Below are 21136 nucleotides of genomic sequence, written 5' to 3'. Positions count from 1 at the left end.
AAGTGAGCCTGGGTTACCAACATCCAATATATCCTATTGTGCGTATTACACTGTCCATCAAGAGGTTCAGGCCTACGCTTATGCTGAAACCAATGTTAAGACACAAGGACATTCTTTTAAACCATAAGCCTAAGTCTTCCCCTGCTACCTTTGCCCCAAACGTCTTCTGTTATTGCTTTTCCATGCCCCAATTTAATTGGCAAATTCCTCAGGGCAGGGACATGCCTTGCTGGATGGTGCTGTAATCAGCGATGACAATTTGAAGGTTCTAAACAAGCATCACGGAGGTGGAGCTCTTGAGCTCCTATGCCAGAAGGTAAACCTTACTGCCAAGTGAGATTGCAATAGTGAGAGGAGCCCAGGAAAGAAGGTCTTAATTTATGTTAAGATAGTTTACAAGGACCTTTAAGAAAACGGTGTCAGACAAGAAACACCTTTAGACTTCTAGTTATTTGCAAGGTAAAGATATTTGGGAAAGACACGGTTGCATTCTTTATGGCAAGGTATAGAAATACTATATAACAATAATTACTCTCAAATCAGACAACAGATATTTTATTTCCCCAATTTCACTGGCAATTTATTTGGCTTGAAAACAGTGAGGTGTACGAGGTGATTTTGAAAAGCTCAGAAATGGCTAAGCTGGCACAACTCTTGGATCACAAGTTACATTTAATCAGTTCCCTTTGAGAAGACAGAGTCTAGATTAGTCAAATGTTAATTCATTTGCAACAAACAGTGTACCCCACAATACATACCTCAATGATACGATCTTGAGGCTGCAGCCCTGAAGTTTCAGCTGGAGAATCTGGATCCACAGCCCGGACATATTGGCCTGGCTTTGCCTTATCACTGTGGAGGTTGAACCCGTACCCGTTGGGACCCTTCTTCATCTGGCAGAGACGAGGTCTCAACTCTTTCTAAAGTAGAGAAATATAAAAGGCATTTGGGGTATCAGTTTTCAGTTATTGTCACCAAATCAATTTCTTTTTGATCAGCATCTGTTCAGATTTGAGTCTTGCCATCAGCAATCCTGCAATCCAATAATGCAAATTTGGGCTCTCTGGAGGAGTGAGTTGTGTCCTTGACAAGCTGGCTTTCATAGCTTGGTGCACGCTCCCAGAAATATTAGCAATAAAACTGCTTATGAAGTCTGCCTAATAAGCCAAGATCAAAAAACAGTAGAGAAGGAGGAAAGAATTATCTACTACTATGGGTTGGTAATGCCCTTCTAGTTTATTTTACCTTTCTCATTGCCTGCAAGTGCTATTTATGGAGGAAGGGGAAAAAAACAGCCAAAGGCCAGGACTGTTCAATTACTTCTCAAATTCTTTCTTCAAGGTTGGGGGCACTTTGTCTCTTAACCTTCTCTCCACCCATTCCATGGGTGGTCCTGGAACTGAACGTTCTGATATATATATATATACAGTAATGTATTTCCATGGTACCACATAAGATTTCTATTTAACAAAAGCTGGGATTTTGTACAGAACTGCATTACATAAAATGCTTATGTGCGTTTACATAACATAGACTCATAATTCAAGTCAGGGGAAAAAACCATTCATTTTTCAGCAAGGCCTTTCTGAAAAGTATACCATACATGCCAACAGGAACAAAGAAGAACAATTTGACCTTCAGGCAGATGAACATCAGAAATCAGTAGAAGGTCACTGAAAAGTGATTGTCCCTTGGGATGTTTACAAGGGGAAGCAATTTGGTGTTTGGGGCTAATTAAGACTTGTCAAGGTTAGCTCCAGTTGAATGTTTACTAATAGTTCCAATAACATTTGCAGGAACACATATTGTAAGCAGCCTTCCCTTACAGCATTCCTCTATTTGACTGGGTCACTTCCAATTGCTACTCTGACCCAGGTTTCTTTCTGGACCACAGGAAGAAGGTTAGAACATAATAGCAGGAGGTTAGAACATGACAGCTCTTACCACACACCAACGGTGTCCAGAAGAAAGGAGAAGCTGGCACCCCCAATCTCCCACACAGCAATTTCAACCTCATCAGATACTGAAGCCAAGCCCGGTGACAGAATCGGTGAGGTTTCTGGAGAAGCTAAAGCACTCAGAAAACTCCACCAGCAAGAAGATTGGGCCCAGATCCTGCCAGAGCTATCTCACTCATCAACATTGTGTGGCTTATTTACACCAAATTTTGCATCTCACGAAGTGTCTCCCAGAGAAGAATTAAAGCCGAAGTGTGTCAGATGTCACGTAACAGTGATTTATTTCTTTTTTCCTGCTTATATGATCAGATTTATTTATCTGGTTCTGTTACTGCCTGGTTTGCAAAGATAATCTCCTTCAGGTTGAGTTCAGCTTCTAGTGATTTCACGGCCACATAGATTCCTTAGCAGCAATGCAAATGTTTTTCAAATGCCCAGTCTAGCTTACAACCCAGTGATTCTCTGAAGATTGCCTAGCCAACTACTAACCTGGTCTGACCCAGCTTAGCTTCCAATTAGCTTATCTTATCTTAATTATAGAATTGTTAAGAAAAAAATGAAGCATTCTCTCTCGGGTTATTGGAGCTGGATGATATAAACATATTACCTAGCCATCCTGACTACTACTGATCTTCCTACGAAAGGAAGAGAAAGCAAAGAACACACAACCTCATTACTCGGAAGGAAGGAAAGAAGTTCCCAGGAATATGTCAGTTCTGAGATTTTTCCCATGGGTAGATTTGGTGTTTTATATTGGAGAAAGGAGGACATGAATTACATATATAAAACAAGGCATTAAAGTCTGAGGAATTTGGTTCCTTTCACAGCTGCTTTGGCGAGATAGGCAGTATAGAAGTCTAATAAATAAAATAATAAAACAAAACAAAACAAAACTATATTGGCTACAACTCCTGTTATCTCCAGTTCACATGGCCATGTTTTCCAGCATGTGGAATCCTCAAATGCCATATCTGGAAAAACTCTCAGCAATTCAGACAACCTGATCTAAGGCAGGCTGGTGCAGACCATTCATGGTGGTATCCTGTGTCAGATCAGTTATTTGCACAGAAATATTTGGGAAATATTTTTCTTCCTCTATTGAGGGACAAATACATTTGAAATCATTCTGTTTAATAGTTGTCTGCCAGTAGGAGAGACAACTGAATGTATCCTCAGTCTAAACCAGTGCCAAAAGGTTGTAGGATCACCCATGTTGTCTTTTATGTCTGCCTGGTAGGAATCAACACGCCATGTCAGAGGCCTGGATTGATTCTTGCTCTCTAACTCTTATTCTTATGCATGGATTGTGCTCTTTTCCAGAACAGCCTGTTCTGCATTCAAAAAGTCTATAGTTGTGACACAGTCTTCAGTGTAACCTCCTCCTTGCCCTAAATGTTCTTCTTACGCAGTTGTTACACAAGGCAATCTGTATGATCTTTTATTAGAAACTTAGTTCTGATTTGCTAAGCAGACTAATGGAATCGCTGTCCTTCCCACAATGAGGAACGACCTATTTAACATTAGGTAGTTAATTATGGCTTCAAGCAAAGCCAAATATTTAAGAAAAGCAGCATCGTGATCATCACCACCTTAGTTATTATTAAAGGATACAAACAAATGTTCAGAAGAGTCCAATGGAAAAATATGCAACAGGAAGACAACTGCTGCAAGCACAGATAATCACGGGATGCAAGCTGAATGTTAAGATCCTGATCATCCCATAAGAAAAGGGAGAGTTATACTGGGGAGCTCCAGTACATACATAGGGGGCAAGTAAAATCTTTACAGAGGCTTTTGTCCCACATTATATTAAGGGATGAAACTCAAATACTTTGGCCACTAAATGAGAAGAGAGGACTCGTTGGAAAAGACCCTGCTGCTGGGAAAGATTGAAGGCAAAAGCAGAGGATGAGATGGTTAGAAAGTGTCACCAACCCAGGGAGACGGTGGAGGACAGGGGAACATGGCCTGATCCCCTGTGGTCCATGGTGTCACAAAGAATCAGACACAGCGACTAAACAACAACAATATTAAGGGGCACACTATGCCTTCTTTGCCTTTTCAACAGACAGCTGTTTTAGTTAACCAGTAATCTGGATCTGAAATCCTTAAAAAAAAAATCTCAAAAATTAGATGCACCTTCTAAAATATGCTAGCAGATACAAGAAAACATCCCACATTATAGGCCCATTTTACACAAACCAAAAAAACCAAAAAAACAAAACCCAACTACAGAAGAGGCTTTCTCTGAGATTCTAACTCTTCCCACAGCTTTTTAAATATAGGAATCAAAGGATTAGCAATGTAGGGTTTCAGCTTAATTTTCCATATATTTGGCATATCCTTTACTTTTTTTTTTCTTTAACCCCAGCAGGATGAAAAGGGAAGAAGAACAAGAAAATTGTCTTGAGGGATATATTTGGATTGCTTCCATATCTCTGGAATGATTGCTGGGAACGAAGACATGGACACAGGACAATGGGTCGTCACCACCCAAACTCCTCTGAGCAGGCGCACTACAACGCTCAGAAACAAAAAAGCTTTATGCTGTCAAAGGTCAATATATACATGGGTGAATATTATATTTTGTTTGCTTGTTAGGCACATACAAGGAAAGTTTTTTTTTCCAGAATGGCATTAAGTTAAAAAAAATTCTATTTAGGTTTTTTTGGGTTGATAGCAATGGTAAAAGAATAGACCTCTGTTCTGATAATAGTGATGGAGACAGCTGCCATCATTCCTTCTAAAATGCACCACCACTTCTACATCAAAGAAAAACGGCAACTACCACAAACACACAAGATGCCCATTACTCATTTTGTCAAGCAATAACAGTTTTGCTTGGATCAGATTCAAAACAATCTCAGCATCTACAGTATTTACTTATTTACATTGACATTTTAAACATACCAGTTTCATTCCAATAGTCAAATTCACTAAAGATGCCTTTTTAAAATCCTTTTAATCCACAAATTGAAAGACACTTTCATTCTTTAAAAATGTTTTACCTTCTGCAGAGAGTAGATGAATGGCCAAGCTAAGCCTTGGGCAATGTACACCATGCTCCCAACCAATGGCATCCCAGCATAACTTTACCAAATAAACAAACTGCTTTGCTTTTTCTTCCCTCTTGCTGGAAAACTGTAATTGAGATTGGACTGATTTCCTCAACTCTGCTCCAACAGTTCATCTCCTCACCCATTCTCTGGGCACCTCTGTGTTTCAAACAATTCCAGAGATTGCAGATTTTTTTTGTCCCAGGAGAAAAAGCATCTGATCTGTGTTTTATCACCCAAATTTGTGGGGGGGGGGAGAATGAATGGTAGTAGTGGAGGAGGAGAGAACACTGGTGTTCTAAAGCAGCGTTTCCCAACCTTAGGAACTTGAAGATGCGTGGACTTCAACTCCCAGAATTCCCCAGCCAGCATAGCTGGCTGGGGAATTCTGGGAGTTGAAGTCCACGCATCTTCAAGTTCCTAAGGTTGGGAAACGCTGTTCTAAAGAAAGCATCTTGCTCAATATTCCTTCTATGATCATGAGAGTTATGTAATCAGATTTTAGCACTAAAACCCCAGAGTTGTTTTTTTTTTAAAAAAATGTGGCAAATTGTTTCTTTGAAGTACCTTTTTAGTGGCTTTCAAATGGCAGAGACAAGCAGAGTCCACCCCCCCCCCCAAAAAAAAAAAAAGTTCCAGCACTTGAAATTTGGCTTCTTTGATTCCAAATTTACTAGAATGGAGTCTGATGAACTTTTAATGCCAAAAGTGAAAGTCTGGAAATGACTGGTTATAGAAGGCAGGGAAAATATTGTACTGACCTCCAACAACCTTTTGAAGCAGAACAATCCCAAACTCTGCCACACAATTCTCATACACCCTGATCAGGTCTGAGGTCTTGTGGTTGAGAAAAACATACTGGTACACTCTGCTGTTCCAGCTAAGGTTACTTACATAACTGGCATGTTAGGAAAGCAAGGAGACAAGGGTACCAGTTTGCATGCAACACTAAACCAACCTCTGATGGAGCAAGAGATGATTTATCTGCTCCGGCTGTCAAGAGAAACCAAGCAGAATAATTATATGGCAAATACCAGTTGAAGCTCACTTGCTCCTGCTAAATGAGAGTTCTGGTTTCTTGATACGAGTGACTGGCCCATTGTTCTAGCGGTAGACGTGACCTCTTTCTGTCCAGCCTGGTATTTCTAAACTAGATCGCTAAAATGAACTACATGGAAACCACAAAGAGAAAATCTATGGCTACTCTATAGCAATAGGCTTAATGTAGCCAACATGTAAGAGGCAGAATTTTGGAAAACAAGTGGGAATGAAAGGGGGAAAAAATGCTTTTGAGTCACTTCTGATGACCCTGTGGATATATCCATGCAGTTTGCTAGGCAACAGTACCAAAATGCTTTGCATTATTTTTTTTCTGCAACGAGAAAGCAGGGGGTTCCAGTCTAGACCATGGCCCTAGAATAGGGCTAAAGGTTAATCCTGGTTAGCTTCAGAGCCTAGACCGGGGTCTCCAAGCTTGGCAACTTTAAGACTTGTGGACTTTAATTCCCAGAATTCCTCAGCCAGTTGTGCTACTGTAAATGGGCATACTCAAGTTTGAAGTTCAGATCACAGTCATCTATGAAGTTTACAGTACTCACTGGTCTTGATACACTCAGCCTGATTTACCTCATAGGGATGTTGCACTGGCAAAAAGCTACAGACCTTGAGCTCCTTAGGCAAATTCAAGACATTAAATGAAAAAGCCAAAGTATTCAAGAACTTTGGAAATGCAAGTCAGAAAGGGAAGGGACATTCTGCAAAAGAATGGCCTGGGAACAGTTCAAGAGTAACTCAGGATGACCATTCTACCACAGGTTCCCCAGCTGAGACCTAACCATCCCACAGACTAGAGGACACATATATAGTATTTGGGATGAGGGAGGAAAAGGCAGAGGCAGAAATCACCCCAATCTCTTCTCCTCTGCAAACGTCATAAATGGTCTAGATCAGGGGTAGGCAACCTTGGCTCTTTTATGACTCATGGACTTCAGCTCCCAGAATTCCTGAGCCAGCTATTGTGGTTTAAACCCCTGGTTTAGATCGTATCAACTTTACATTAGCATCTCTCTCTCTCTCTCTCTCTCTCTCTCTCTCTCTCTCTCTCTCTCTCTCTCTCTCTCTGTGTGTGTGTGTGTGTGTATCACACACACACACACACACACACACACTTCCAAAGCTTCTCAGTTAAGTGCATGAATAAGAAAAGAAGGAAGAAATGGAGGGTTCCCCAGGCAAAGCATTCCAAGCAAAGCATTCCATGCTCTATGTAATGTGAGCAAACATTAAGCCAGCAAGCCCTTATATTGATACATTTGAATGATGTGGCATGGAGAAGGAGTCCTCTTCCAAGACCAAGCAGAATGCAGAGGATTGTAAACCAAGACATCTGGAGAGCACCAGCTTGGGAAAGTTGAAGGTGCATCAAGTGATGGTGGCTCTCAGAGACTTTCTTCATACAAAGCTCATATTCTACTGTGTTGTGTTCTTCTCTGCCATGGAAAGGGATATAATTTGCAGTTTGAGCCACATCTTTCCTCTTTCACAAAAAAGGCATTAGGATGAACTGAGGTTAGGCAGAGGGTCTGTATCAATGAGTATTTAAAAATACCCAGAATGCTCCTGGGCCAGAATATTCTTCTTTGCTTGTCATGCCATTAATCAGCTCTTGGTTTCTGTAACAGATAATTAGAAAGGTAGCATCTTAACAGTACCGGACCAAACCAGCCACACAGAAAAATCTAGAGAATTGAGAGTGGGAGCAAGAACATTTGCAGCTAGCAATGGTCCCTTTCAGATGTCTTGGATTACCAATGCCATCATTCTCAGTCAACATGTGGAGGATGCAAGATATAGTTCAACACGTATGCAAGGTATTAGGTTGGGGAAAACTGGCTTATAACTCGTTTATTAGGAAATCAGATTGTTGCCTCATCGGCATTTTGCAGGCGTCTTACATCTGGAATGGAGTATCCAAACCCAACTCTTCCAGAGCCAGCAATTCCAATAAACACTTACCGGTAATGATTTTTAAACTGGGATTACTAAAGTAATTCCAATTTAATAACATACCATTTTGTGCATGGCTTTTAGATCTTCACTACAGATTGCTGCTTTAACCTCTTTGGTTGCATAAAGGTGTTAGCAGAGCAATGATAATAATACTGTTTACATTTTTTTTCATGCAGTTCACTTATGACTATATAAATAACCAGCATGAATCAAGAAGCATAGCCTAAAGCAGTAATTTCAGCAAAGCACTGGTTACCTTAACTTTGATCTCAGAAGAGACCCCAAATTGTAGGCTATTTGAAGTAAAGCATTTGGCATCTAAATTCCTCAATTAAACATCATTTCAAAATAATATGTATCATTAGGTTTCTGGAAACTGAGATTGCTAAATCCCCTGTATAGTACCTGCAGATACCTGAAGGCATCTATCCTACAATATATCCTATTTTAACCCCTGGAGTTTCCATGGGAAAAATAAAGTCATTCTCCACTTTCTCTAGTTCACACAATACTTTAGTTAGCTATGCTTATTCAAACAGTCCCCTAAGTCAGGGGTCCCCAACCCCTGGTCCGTGGACCAGCACCGGGCTGCGGCATGCCAGCAACTGGTCTGCACAAACAACCAAAGCCCCATTTGCAGGATGCAGGGAGCACACAAAACCACATTCCCTCTGGTCCATGGAAAAACCTCTCTCCATGGAACCGGTCCCTGATGCCCAAAAGGTTGGGGACCTCTGCCCTAAGTTCTCCACATCACAAGAAGGGATATCTTTAGAGTACGCCTATAATACTATTTGAGGCAGAAATATATTCATACAAAAGTTTAATGATAAAGAAGGAAGAACTACCACCCTGTGTTGTGGCCATATGTTAGTGATAAAGGCTCTAAGACAATTTCCGCCATTTGACAAAGTTACTATTAGTAGCCTTGAAAAACAGAAGACCATAACGATTGTACCAAGCCACTTACTTTCAGGCCTGCCACTCAGAGCAAAATAAAATACAATATCAATTTGTCACACACCCTGTAGTTGCCAGACGTTAGTGTGCACATCTGCACTCTGTCCATAACTGATGATGTGAAACCACTGCCACGCATATCAAAATGTTGTATATGCTCCCTACTGCAAATTCCAGCTTTCAGAATGTCCTGGTAGTATGCAATGGTCTTAAATGCCCATGATGGCATTAAAAAGGCTGGCTAAGGGCAAGGAACACGTAAACTCGGGAACTTTCAAACTGTGTGATACAGTGTCAATTGCATTTATGGACATATCTCTATAGAACAACTAAGGAACAAAGGGCACTAGCATCTGCTTCAAAGCTTAATAAAATCTTGATAAAAGAGTCACAATATCCCATGCTGAGTGAAGTTAGTAAACATCCCTGTCACATTAGTCAGAATGGCAAAAACATGCAATGTACAAAAAGTACATGTACAACATGTACATGCACAACATACAACTCCTTGGCTCCAGAGATCCAATTTGGATTTAGCATAATTTTTCCAGTGCTTTGTTGCATGGATGTTCCATGATTATTTGTTTATTTTTATGTACGTATGAATGACATTTATATTGCCGCCCATCTCAGAACAAGCGATCCTGGGTGGGTTTTCTATTGAAAGCCAACGAGCTTATACAGAAAACCACTACTAATGTATTTGCTTCCTAGACTAACTTAGCTGCACAAACATGTATTTTCATTGGAAGATTTTGAAAATAAAAACCCTTTATCATGTCTGATCTTGTAATCAAATAGAAATCTACAAACTACAGGCTATACTGTAGATAGAAGTCTACCGATGCTGCATGTATGTAGAAAGTAGAGGAGCAATTTGTTTTCTTTCTCCTTCAAAGAACATGAGATTTATTAAAGACAGGAAATATTCCTTCAGATCATATATCATTCTGGAATTTGTTATGAATATCCACCGTATGGCTTTCACAAGAGATTTTTATACAAATCTTCTGAGAATAAAGCCCTTAAGCTAAAGACGTACTGACCTATATGATAGCTATAATATATATACTATCTTTGGGCTCAAAAGCAGCAGAATTCTGAATATAAAGAGTGAATGGTTTTTATATACTGTAATTCCAGAATGGGAGCAAATCCAAATCTGGATGGCCATTTTAAGAACTGTGCTGTGGGATTACTTGTCTGCTTTAAGGCAATTAGATTATATTGTCCTTCAGTCTTCATTTTACCCCCTTTGTTCTTTAAATTCTATCTGAAACTACAGAGTGAGGTAACCCAGGGATAACAACTTAGATGCCATCAATATGCAGATGGCACCAGCTCTACCTTTCCTTCTCATCAACAAAGGTGTCACAGTTGGGATTCTGAACCAGTAGTGGACTGGATGAGGACCAACCCCTGAAATCAATCCACCCAAGATGGAGAAACTTTTTGTGGAGGGTGTCCAGTTGATTGGTGCACTACATGTGCTGTGTGTGTGTGGGGGGGGGGAAAGATATACATTCATTGAAAGGAACAAATACACAGTTTGGGGGATGCTCCTAAGCCCCTTATTGTCACCACAAGTCCATGGCCTTGGTGGCATGGAGAGCCTTTTATCACCAGCCACAACTCTGGTTCTGGTAACTTCCCAATCAGATTATTGCAAAGCATTGTAGAAGGAGCTGCCTTCAAATTGGTCTTGAAACTTCAGTTGTTTCAGAATAGATCAGCTAGGCTGCTCACCAGGTTTGGCTGATACAAATATATTATGCACAAATATATTATGACTACAGGACCATTCGAGCTTCAGTTTGAGATGCAGACAACACAGACTCATCCCCACAGCCTGCACCTGTGTTCAACAGTGAAAGGACACAGGGTAGAAAACATCCTGCAAAAAGTACAGCTTCACAACACAGTCCTTTCAGCAGTTCCAAGAAGGCTCCACACCATTTGCACTACTCAGGTGACCCTGAGGATGCAGACAAATCTCCAAGTGGCCTCAACAAGTCTCTAAAAAGAATGCAAATGACCAGCTATCTGCAAGAAATATAAATCCTTCCATTCCCCACCATCCAGTCAGAGCTGAAGAAGCTTCTTGGATGAGAAGCAAAATGTCCTCAAAGAAAAACAAGAAAGTCCAGTTGCCTCTTGAAAAAGCACCTTTGGGACAACCATGACCTGGATGACTGAGAATCTCCATCGACATATTATGCCAGTCTTTCAACATTTGCACTGACTAGCAGTCTGTTTCCAGACCCATTCAAAGTGTTTAGGACAAGCTTATCTGAAGAGCATTTTCTTCCATAAGTACCTATCCAGAGCTTAAGATCACGGAGGAAAGGTGGGCCTCTACGAGAACTTTTTCTGTGGTGACATCCCATTTACGGAATTCTCTTCCTAGGGAGGCTTCACTGGTGCCCACATTAGCATTGTTTTGGCACAAGACGAAAACCTTTTTAGTTTCCTTTGACTTTTGAACATTTTTGTTAAAAAAAATCTAAATAAATAAAGCAACCTAGAACTAAGGAGAAAATTCCTGAGAGTTAGAACAATTAATCAGTGGAACAAACTCAGAAGTTGTGGGTGCCCCCAAACTGGAGATTTTTAAGAAGAGAGTGGACAACCATTTGTTTGAAATGGTATAGGGCAGACATGTCAAACACAAGGCCCGGGGGCCAGATCCGGCCCGCGAAGTGGTTTCACGCGGCCCGCGAAGCCATCCTGGAAACAGTGAGGGAACGGCCCCCGCTGCCTTGGCCCTGGCCCAGAGACCCTCCTCCTGCCAGAGACCCTCAGATCCGTCCCACTCCTGCCCAGGCCCCCATAGGCACCCTTGATGCGAATGATGTAGAGCTGGCCACGCCCACCCAGTAAGCCACGCTCACCCAGGCCACACCCACCCAGCCCCCTGAGGGCAACCGCAATGCTGATGAGGCCCTCAATGAAATTGAGTTTGACACCCCTGGTATAGGGTCTCCTGTCTGAGCAAGGGGTTGTACTAGAAGATCTCCAAGGTCCCTTCCAACTCTGTTGTTCTGTTATAATTCTGTTGCATAAATCCAAGAATTACATACTCTTATTTCCTTGTTTGAAGAAACCCTTTTCACACTACTTTTAAGTCAATGCATAGCTTCTTGGTTCAAAAAAATAATTTAAAAAATCAAACGGGTAGAACAAAATACTGAAATAATTTCAACTTTTTTTAAAAAAACACGTCTATATAAAAACGTAACAGCGTGGACTTAGGAAGCAAGTCTGAAGAATTTTTACAGTTTCCCTAAACTTTGTTGCTGCCACTGCCAAGTAAGTCTAACATTTCATACTCACTTCTTGCTTGATTTTGAAAGGGGATGACATAGAGAACAAACAAGGCCTCCAAAGCAAGTCCAAAACCCCCAAACAAGCTAAGGAGCTAAGGAATTTTGTGGTTGCCGTCTCAAGAGCAATCCTCCTCCCCAACAGGTGTTCCTCATAGACTGCTGAGACTGCAGACGGCATAATCTTCAGGTTTGACAATCTCTCCGTATTTAGCAGATGGAAGCTAGGGAAACCCTGGTGCTGACAGTTCAGACTGTAAATCTGGAAGAAGATAATCAAATGATGCTACTAGACTAGAGCTAGAAAGACATGTCTGAATGGCTGGCAACAGATAAAAGACTGCCTTTCATATTTCTGGCCAGCTGAAGTTTCTGGCTGGTTCTAAAAAGACAGCCACATAAGTAAGACAGCATGAATGTAACCAACACATAGATGATAGCAAGAGATGCTGCCTGCAGCTGGTAAATAAAGGAAGCTGATAAAAGGCCTATAGATAATTTCACCACTGGAGCTTCAGAGGTGTGTTGAATTGAGAGTACTCTCAAGCTACACTACTGCTCCTTGAATGGAAATGCAACCCCATTCAGGAGCAGGAAAAAATTCTCTTCAATGATCAGAAGACCTTCTTCATAATATACAAGGACCATTCATCTGGATTTTGCTTCATTTGGCCAACTCTTCAATTTGGCATTGGTAATTTCTTCCATTGCTAACAGGTTTTCAACATGTAAAGTAGACCCTCCATTCTCTATCGACCTTCTGTGTCTACAAGTACACTTCCTCCTCTTTTCTTCCCTTTTTAAATCCTGATGTATATTGACTTTTGATAGCAATGTATATTTTAAAAGAAAGGCTTTGTGGACACAGTATGGGCAGAGTTTTGCAAAAGTGCCTTTCCTTGGAAAAGATACTTGAGTTCAGTCAAATCAAAGGCTAGATTGCAACTCCCCTATGCTGCAACATGTTGACTTGTTTTGATTTACCTCTAGAGATTTAATACCTGTATTGCAAAACATCTACAAGACAGCCGTTTGAAAAAGTCTGATAAGAATTCATTCCTGGATTATGTCTTTGTTCAGACTTTTAAATTGAATAACTTTATCGTGTCCAGACTTTTAACTTCAGCTGATTATTTTCTGAGCCATACATCATTTTTATCCAGTCTTTAGTTTACTTTTGAATGTTAATAGTTCATTTAGCCAAATTGTTTATTTAAAAATAGATAATCGTAACTAATAAATTAATACAATACTAGTCAAAGAGACAACACATAACCAGCTAGACCTGGCTTAAAGTCAAATGCAATAATTAGAGCCAGAAACTCAAATGATTCCAATTTTAGAGAGAGCATTTGTCCCTATTCAGATATTTCCTCCACTCTGAAGGGGAGAGCCGAAGGGGAAGGAGCACATCTGCAAGAATTATAAAGGAAAGAATGGATTCCTTAAAATTTACTGGAGTTTAAGATAATTGTTTAGTTGGGAAAGTATCTTAAACATTCCATAACTCAGACTTTGGCTTTACCCTCCTCTGAAGTGAAGCCCTCAACATGCCCTGCAAAATTTGTTTAAACCTTGAGTTGATGGAAGTTCTGAAAGAAATAAAAACTGTTGATTGTATGAACCATGTATGCATTTTTCATCCATGTTCCTTTCTAGATATAGCCCTCCCCTCTCCGGTTCCTCTACACATCTGGACTACATACAGAGTTAAACTCAAATTAAATTAACAATGTGGATTGCTCAACTTTACTCCCCATATTTGTCATTTTTGCTTATAGAGAACTCTTTTTATTTGAATGTTAACATAAGCTACTTGAAAACACAGGAACAGAAGACACCCAAACCATCAGATGTCACATTGGTCACCCTTATGGACCAAGCAAACCCTTTGGAATATATGAGCAGTGACAACAATTGTGCAAGGATAGAGAACAAGCTAGCTAGGAGAATTCCAACTCTCTTCCAACACAAGGAGTAGTTTTCCACTGCATCTCACACACACACACACGTTTCTGAGTGAGTTTCTGTGCACCGTGAGCAACATCTGCACTTCTGCCTACTACACTCTGATCTCTAACTGCTGCCACAAATTTAAAAGGAAGCTCAGCACTCAAAAATTCAACCACATTGCCAAGCCAGATGTTCCTGCTTTCAAGATGCTAGTGGTTCCTCTGTAATCTGTCCTTCATCAGGTCTGCCCAGGGATTTCAAGAGGTGCTATTGTTTCAGACTGGCTTATTTAAAAAAGGATTTTGTAGAATAGGAGTGGGCAGATGTCAGACTTGTAGGATCTGTTTGTTGTTCTCGGTGGTTATGGTTTTGTTTTATTCCAGTTGAACAGATCCAGCAATTGGAGGCTAACACAAAAAGCCACACAACACCTAGAAAATAAATCTCAAACTGAGGGATTTGTTCAGAGTAAATAAATGCCCCAGTCCTTACACACACGTCCCCACATTTCTATTTTAATAGTATAATTTACGAAGGAATATATTTTCTTCCTATAGCTATTAAACAGCTGGGAATGAAAAATCTTTCCTGATATACCTAGACTCATTCTATTACTTACCTCCAAAGTTAGACTCTGCTATCTGCTTTTTCACTAAAACCTCTAGCAGTGTAGATTAAAAACCGATTAAAACTCTCATAGTAAAAAGAAACTGGCTAACTTTGCATTGACTTGTGGCAACCTTTCCTAACCAGGGTATCCTCCAGATGTTTCAGTCTAAGACCCAGAATTCCCCCCACTACCATAACCATTGTGGGGAAATCTGGAAGTCGGAACCCACACAGCTGGACTGCATTCGGGTTGGAGAAGCCAAAGCTATGCAACCTTAAGCATAGTTGAAAGTTGGCGATGAAAGATATTTTTTTTTTTTTTTTTTTTAATTCCTTTTATATCCCGCCCTTCTCCGAAGACTCAGGGCGGCTTACAAGCTTAGCAGTAGCCTTCATTCTATGTATATGCCTGCTTATTAGGGCTTTCACACACACCCCAAGCGGCATTATTACAAAGTCAACTTATTGCCCCCAACAATCTGGGTCCTCATTTTATCTACCTCGGAAGGATGGAAGGCTGAGTCAACCTTGAGCCTGGTGGGATGCGAACCTGCACTAATTGCAGGCAGCTGGTGTTACTTAAGGAGGCATTAGCCCACTGCTCCACCAAGGCTCTTAATTGGCTCCTCAGACACTGAGGACTTTTCTTTTTTTAAAAAAAAAAGTTTGTCATGGATTCCAATGAAAAACAAAGGGCATATCCATCCTGCCTGTGTTTCAACCCTCCCTTCATCCTCAGAAGTCTCAGACTACTCTGCAGGCATTTTCACACACCACTGTCCCGACAACTGAGCGTGATCCAGTTAGAGCTCTTTCCTTCAGTCAATGAAGGAACGAGAAATGGTGCCTTGTCTTCCCATATGGCTATCCACAGTGGGGGTGGGGGGAGGGGGCAGAGAAACCCCTATATGCTAAACCACTGAAGCCCAATTCTAGGGCACAAGGGCTTATGGTGGCTTAGCTGGATTATCCCACAAATGTAAATGTTCGCAAAACCAAAGTTTTGCTGATTTCTGGCAGCCAAGACAGAAAAAAATAATTTTAGCTTGCCAAGGTTCATGGCAGTATAGGAACAAAGGAGCACAACCTCATTGCCAAAATTGATAGTGAGGGTAATAACGGGAATACTAATTTCCCCATTCCACAATTTAGGCTTGTTGAGCTCTGATCTGAAGACTACCTTATAACCTGACTACTTAGGAGATACGATCTAGTCTGCCGGAACAGGCTTCTGGTCCCACTTGAAGGATTAAAAAAGACCATCTTTGTTTGCTCTCTGTGCTAGCTGTGTGCTAGATCGGTAATAGCCTTGATGTCTGCAAAGGAAAGGGGAAAGGAAAGCACGTGAACAGGCTGAGTCCCAAAATGGGTGAGTAAGTGACTGGCTGGCACCATGGCTGTATATTGTCTCCACCCATAAAGGCTCTGAAAAGCACAGCCTTTTTATTTCCAGGCTTAGGTGTATTCTACCTACAAGATGGTTTGCTAAGATCATAATTTGTTCTAGTCCTATGCAATTGTTCACACAGAAGAAAGGTAAGAACCAGAGTTCAGCTTTAGCAAGGAATAAAAAATCTGCAGGCTTGTCATGCTTCCATTCCTGGTCGCAGATGAAAGAGGCAGAATGGAACTCTCATACATTCGGACATATCCTCCCACGATGCCTTCCTAAGGCTTTTAAATGCAAACTAACTACAGCACCAGATTTATTGCTAATAAAGGGGAAGTGTGTGGGTTAACGCACTCTGTGAAGGCATGTCATAAAAAACAGTTTCAAGGAGGTTATTTTTATGGAGCATGGACTCAAACATCCATTTCATTGTGCACGCTTGATCAGAAAGTAAGCATCAAACTAAACTGCTTTCAGCTAGGCTACTATATTTATTCAATAATAGAGGGATCCATGCCAATTTCTACAAACATCAAACTTCTTTTCTTGCCATGACTCATCTTCCAGTCAACTCTACATGGATGACTGAGAATCTTCATCAACATAAAGGAGAATTGTTAAGATGTGCTCTATGGCTCCTCATTGAGAGTTCTGCCTGAGAACTTGAGCAGAAGCAGTAGTCGGAAACGGTCACGGACAGGATGCAGGTGTTTATTTAACTATAGTTTGCTCAATAACATTCAATAAGTATTTTATTCAAATTTGTGCTATATAATCCAGCCACTTGACTGATTTTTATATCATGCTATGTTTGAAACATTATGCTAAGTCTGAAATAAGGGGCACTGTGGCTCAGCGGTTAAAGATGCTGAGCTTGTCAGCTGGACTGATAGTGCAGGTTTGAGACCCAGGCTGTGTGATCGGGTGAGCTCCCATTACTTGCCTCAGCTTTTGCCCACCTAGCCATTTGAAAGCATGCAAATGTGAGTAGATAAATAGGTATCACTTTGGTGGGAAGGTAACAGCATTCCATGCACCTTGACGTATAATCAAGCTGGCCACATGACCATGGAAGTGTCTTCAGACAACACTGGCTCCCTCAGCCAAGAAATGGAGATGAGCACCACTCCCTAGAGTCAGATTTGACTGCCAGGGGAAACTTTTACCTTTAAGTCTGAAATGATGGTTTATACAATTCATGCAAAGCACAGCAAGGCAAAAACAATGGTGATGAGTTATCAGAGTCCCGGGTGCTAATGCACACAAGGTAGCTTTTCAGCAAAGATTTTAAAGTCTGCTCATTCTATAAACATTGTTAGAGGTGAAGTGAATGGATGTGCAGGAACACCCAGGCCAGCTTTTGTGTTGATTTTTGTCAGATCAGCATTTGTTTAAGCTGACTGAAGAATCCTGAGTCTTCATTTACATCTGCTTGCAAGTGCTCTTTAATTCTGGGCCTCTGCTTTTAATCCCAGAAGGAAAGGGCAAAGTTCAGAGATTCTAAATAAAGGCTTCAACTTCTTCAGTTCTCTCTGATCTAGTTTTCAAAGGCTAGGAGGAAATTGATAGTAGATGCATTCTTCTTTCCATCCAGCTTGTAAGCTATTCCTCCACAACGGAATCTCATCAACTGCCAACCAGACAAAGACACAATTTAAATATTAGCAGCAGAGATCAAGGTACTCAGGAAGTTAGCCAAGATGACAAGGGCAAGAGAGCCAGGTGTGGGATTCAGCCGGTTCGCACCACTTCGGCAGAACCAGTAGCTAATTTTTTTGTTGCCCAGTCCCAAAATGGACTTCCAGAAGTGGCAGCCACACAGAGAAACTGTTGTTCACATATTTGAATCCCACCACTGAACAGAGCTGCGTTGTTATGATGGCACCTGAGCCCAGAAAGCAGTATAAGAGTTGAAAAAGATGTGCTTAAGAAATTCACAAGAGCAGAGATCACTGGAAACCTGAAACATAGCCACTAAAATCTCCCAATAATTCTCCCCCAACTTTTCAAGCAGAGAGATCAAGAAATTTTTTCTTTGTCCCCCGTTAATTTGCATGAAAAAGAGGCACGTAGGTACCAAATGACCCATCCTTTCAAAGGTCCTCTCTGAATGGGGCAACCAGCAACACTGAAAGAGCTGCCTCCATCTCTTTGCTGTTTTACCACAAATATAAGCAAGTTCAGTCAACTACTGGGGAGTGGGGAGACAAAGAGAGAGCTGTCACTTAAGAACAAACTGCACTGTTTTAATTGCTTTCAGGGCCCCATCCATTACTTTGTTAGCAGTCTTTTCCAAGATAGGTTTGTCAAAGGTGTATACAATTCTCACTTGGAAGTCCTCATGATCTTTGAAACTTGTCCAGGAAGTCAGAACATTCTCACCTAGACAAGGAGTACAAATTTCACGCAGCCATTAGCAGGAAGAATATACGTTCTGGTTTTCCTTTGTTTTCAATTTAAGTTACGCAGGTAGTCCTCTACGTACGACCACAATTGAGCCCCAAATTTCTGTTGCTAAGTGAGACCTTTGTTAAGTGAATTTTATGACCTGTTTTACCATCTTTCTTGCCACAGTGGTTAAGGGAATCACTGCAGTTGACAAATTAGTAACCCAGTTGTTAAGTGAACCTTGTCAGAAGGTTGCAAAAAAGTGATCACATGATCCTGGGATGCTGCAATGGTCATAAATATGAACCACTTTCCAAGCATCTGAATTTTGATCACGTGACCATGGGGATGCTGCAGAGATCACAACTGTGAAACATGGTCATAAGTCACATTTTTCAGTGCCATTGTAACTTTAAACGGTCAAATTGTTGTAAGTCGAGGACTACCTGTATTGAAGATACCCCCAGAAAAGCAGCAAAGATATCAGGCAGTTTCTCATGAAACTGTTTTTAAACATGGCTCCTATGTCAATAAATTGTGGAAAACTAGCACAAAAGATTCATAAAGAGGTACAATAGATAAGAGTTATGATTTTGATGATTATTAGGTTTATATTTTACCTATTTTGTACAATTGAAGGCTGTAACACATAATGCTCCTGCCTCCTATTTCCCTCACAACAACATTCCTGGGAGACAAATTGGACTAAGAGAAAATGGCTTCCATACCTAAGACAGGACTAGGAGTCACAGCCTCCCAATTTCAAATCCAGGCTCTTTAAACACTACAGTATACCAAATTGGCTCATTTTAATAAAGCTGATCTTTTTTTTAAAAAAACATTAATGATTGATACCATTTTAAAAAGAAATTGATTTGAAATAAATTTCAGTTTAGTGCAAAAATACACACTCTCTTAGAAAGTCAATTAATGATTCTCCACAATCTATGCATACAAAACTAATTAAATTCCAGTATTTGAGGGGCTGCCACAAAGCAGAGGAGGTCAGCTTATTTTCCAAAGCACCGGAGGGCAGGGCAAGAAACAATGGATGGAAATTAACCAAGGAGAGAAGCAACCTGGAATTAGGGAGAAAGTTCGTGTAACGGTGGGAACAATCAACCAGAGGAACAGCATGCCTCCAGACGTTGTGGGTGCTTCATCACTGGAGGTTTTTAAGAAGAGACTGGATTGCCACCTGTCTGAAATGGTATAGGGCAGACATGTCAAACACAAGGCCCGGGGGCCAGATCCGGCCCGCGAAGTGGTTTCATGTGGCCCGCGAAGCCATCCTGGAAACAGTGAGGGAACGGCCCCCACTGTCTTGGCCCTGGCCCAGAGACCCTCCTTCTGCCAGAGACCCTCAGATCTGTCCCACTCCTGCCCAGGCCCCCATAGGCAGCCTTGATGCGAACGATGTAGAGCTGGCCACGCCCACCCAGTAGGCCATACGCACTCTAGCCACGCCCACCCAGTAGGCCACACCCACCCTGGCCATACCCACCTGGCCCCCTGAGGGCAACCGCAATGCTGATGCGGCCCTCAATGAAATTGAGTTTGACACCCCTGGTATAGGGTCTCCTGCTTGGGTAAGGGCATTGGACTAGAGGACCTCCAAGGTCCCTTCCAGCTCTGTTCTGATTGATTGATGTCTGCTATTCTACTTAGAAGGAAAAATACATGAGAGTTAAAATCAATCATCATAAATAAGATCCAGTTGGCTAAATTTGTATTTATACTAGAAATCCATTAATTTCATAATCTCTCCTTTGTTTCTGAGCCTGCAAACTATCAAAAAAAAAGTACGTGGACTGTATGACCTGACGTTTCAGATTCTACTCTTAAGCATAAAGATTTTATTTAGTTGCAGTCCAATAATTTCAATTTTATCAATTGGTGAGCACACTAATCAGGGATTTGACTAAATAGGAATGGATTTAAATTGTTGTTTTTTTTCCTGTTTCTTCCCTATTTGCATATTAAAAGTCACCCAGTTGGTGTAAACTGATTCTGTAAATGCTATCAATGGATGCAGGAAATGCGGTATAAGAGCTAAAAGTATTTCCACTTCTACTTAAGAAGTGTTTATACAATGTTGGCGTTCCAAAGATTAAAATTCCATTGGGGATTTTAAAGATTAACCCACCCTACACAAAGATAGAGTGGGACTATTCGTGGTTTTCTTTCAGTCAGGACAGATCAAGATTTTATTTTCAGCTTTGGTAGATGGTAAATCATTCCATTGCAGTTGTTGTTGTTGTTAGCTGCGAAGTCGTGTCCGACCCATTGCGACCCTATGGACAACGTTCCTCCAGGCCTTCCTGTCCTCTACCATCTTCTGGAGTCCATTACTGTAGCGCTAATTCTTACATTATCAGTTTTGGGACTACACACAGTATATTCTGACAAATATAAACACTACTAGTTATCTCATCATCTCCAGATCTTGGGAGGGGGGGAAATAAAATTCCAATGTGCTAAGCACATTGA

General features: G+C 41.0%; 1 protein-coding gene across 1 annotated transcript in view; it reads right to left on the bottom strand.

Moving 5' to 3' along the window:
- The window catches only part of NHERF1 (NHERF family PDZ scaffold protein 1), a 71784-nt gene that overhangs the window by 25599 nt on the left and 25049 nt on the right, over positions 1-21136 (bottom strand). The window contains exon 2 of the mRNA XM_081321884.1: positions 759-920. Within this exon, the coding sequence (XP_081178010.1) occupies positions 759-920 (162 nt within the window). The remainder of the gene's footprint in view (positions 1-758; positions 921-21136) is intronic.

The sequence above is a fragment of the Vipera berus genome, assembly GCF_964194415.1.
Source record: "Vipera berus genome assembly, chromosome: 2".
NCBI lineage: Eukaryota > Metazoa > Chordata > Lepidosauria > Squamata > Viperidae > Vipera > Vipera berus.
The sequence above is the reverse complement of the archived record's forward strand: the minus strand, read 5'-3'. Positions and strand labels throughout refer to the sequence as shown.